Below are 1,958 nucleotides of genomic sequence, written 5' to 3' on the forward strand. Positions count from 1 at the left end.
TACGGTCATTCTCCAAGCGAATGACGACGACACTCCAGATCGAAATATTGGAAGTGTTTAGCAGGCACATATGTGAATGATGGTGACATGATTAATAACATTACTGAAATGAAAATCGCATGTTTTTATTAAAAAAAGGTATCACAATTTGAGCCTTCGTTTCTATTGATTCAATTTTATTTACTCATCATAGTAGGAGGCGGCATGCACGGAGCCAAAATACTGAAACAGAGCAGTACGCATACAGCTGCACCAATTAGGTCGGTGCTTGCACACCAGAATGTGCCCACTGCCACGGCACAGCTCCATCACTCATGAAGTGCTGCACAAAAAGGTTGCGCACTTCAGCCGCACTTTTGGAATAGTTTTTTGCAGCTGTAGGTTCCAAGTCGAGGAGGTCGTTGCTTTGGGCACTGTCCCTCCACTGCCCGGGAGTTATGTTCCCATATTCATCTTCGCTGTCTACGAAGCCATGTGGCATGTATTCTTTGCCTGTGCATAAAACGTTGTGCAGGACACAGCAAGCTAGGACAACAAACTCTGCGTTCTTTGGAAGTAGGTTGATACGGTTCAGCAAGATTCTCCACCTGGCTGCCAGGATACCAAACGCATTTTCAACAATGCGCCTGCAAAAAAAAGCCAAAATTAGTAAGTGCCTACAGTAATCCGTTGTGTTCCTAATACCTTGCTCTGCTCAGCCTGTAGTTGAAAACACGGTGGCTGGGGGACATGTTGTTGCCAGGAAAAGGCCGCAGAAAATCATGGCGAAGCTGAAACGCCTCGTCCCCCACGAATACATGGGGCAGCACTTTGTTACTGTTCGGTAGCCTTGAAAGATTTGGCAAAGGTAGGGTCCCCTTTTCGAGCTGCCTTCCAAATTCACAAGACTTGAATACGCCACCGTCGCTGTGCCGACCAGGTGCGCCCACGCTGACCATTGAAAATTTGTACTGTGGGTCGACAACGGCCATCAGCACAATAGAGAACGTCCCCTGTAACAAAAGGGATGTGTGAAACAATTCATGACTTTATTTTTATTGATTCTAAGCACACCCCGGCAAATTTAGGAATACCATAGGTGAAATACTGTGTGTCAGTGTGAGCGCTTTTCAGCAGATTGTATACCTTGTAGTTGAAGTAGTTGCTTCCTGAATTTGGTGGTGCCATTACTGCAACGTGTTTGCCGTCAACGGCGCCAAGGCAGTTCGGAAAATTCCAACGTGTGCCAAACCCATGCGCTATTTCCTCCCATTGCTTGCACCCTGGCACCTAAAGAGAAGCAACACAAATTTAATAGTATATACATACTGTGCTTATGCTGCTTGATGGGCAGCGCACAAAGACGTGTAACAAAATGGAATGGATATTCAGTACGTCGTTTGATGCCAGTGACTGTGGTTCATTCCAAGTGTTGAGGACCGTCAACCAAAGAAGCAAATTTACCACCGTTGGTGGTCGGTCCTTCATATTTAACTTGAATGTCTCTGATAGCCTTTGATGCTTATACAGCGTTTACACTGTTTTTTAGAAATGTGTCTGCATAAACTTGCACTGTTATACACCCCTAGAACATAAGTGAGTGGTCGTTTCTCTTACAGGCATGTAGAGCGGCTGCAGGTGTTTCCAGATAGCCCTGCATGTCTGGTGAATGATACTTCGACACGTTTCATGGCCGATCCGGAACAGCATGGCTACGTCCTTAATCGACATTCCAGACGATAGATACCTGAAGAATAACACAAATTTGCAATCAACATTTTCCTTAACCACAATAACCTTAGCGTGGTTCATGTGGGTAAATTTTACTACACCTCAATGTGATGGCAAGCCTCTCTTCGGAGCAGACTGGCTCTCTGCACAAGAAATACTTTCTCAAGCTATCCTTCACAATACTGTGCAGATCACTGAACTTCTGCGGAGTCATGCGGTAGTACTTAAAAAACATGGCTGGGTCAGAC

The 1,958-nt window shown here is 45.4% G+C and overlaps 1 protein-coding gene across 1 annotated transcript; it reads right to left on the reverse strand.

Annotated features, from left to right (window-relative positions):
* Window positions 1-256: 256 nt before the first annotated feature.
* On the reverse strand, window positions 257-1,736 carry LOC125945102 (uncharacterized). The gene is made up of 4 exons (XM_049666681.1): window positions 1,597-1,736; window positions 1,126-1,269; window positions 685-992; window positions 257-626 (listed from the first exon to the last, which is right to left on the reverse strand). The coding sequence occupies exons 1-4, from the start codon at window positions 1,708-1,710 to the stop codon at window positions 257-259; spliced, it is 936 nt and encodes a 311-aa protein (XP_049522638.1). The 5' UTR covers window positions 1,711-1,736.
* Window positions 1,737-1,958: the final 222 nt, after the last annotated feature.

This window comes from Dermacentor silvarum, chromosome 4 (assembly GCF_013339745.2).
Source record: "Dermacentor silvarum isolate Dsil-2018 chromosome 4, BIME_Dsil_1.4, whole genome shotgun sequence".
Lineage (NCBI taxonomy): Eukaryota > Metazoa > Arthropoda > Arachnida > Ixodida > Ixodidae > Dermacentor > Dermacentor silvarum.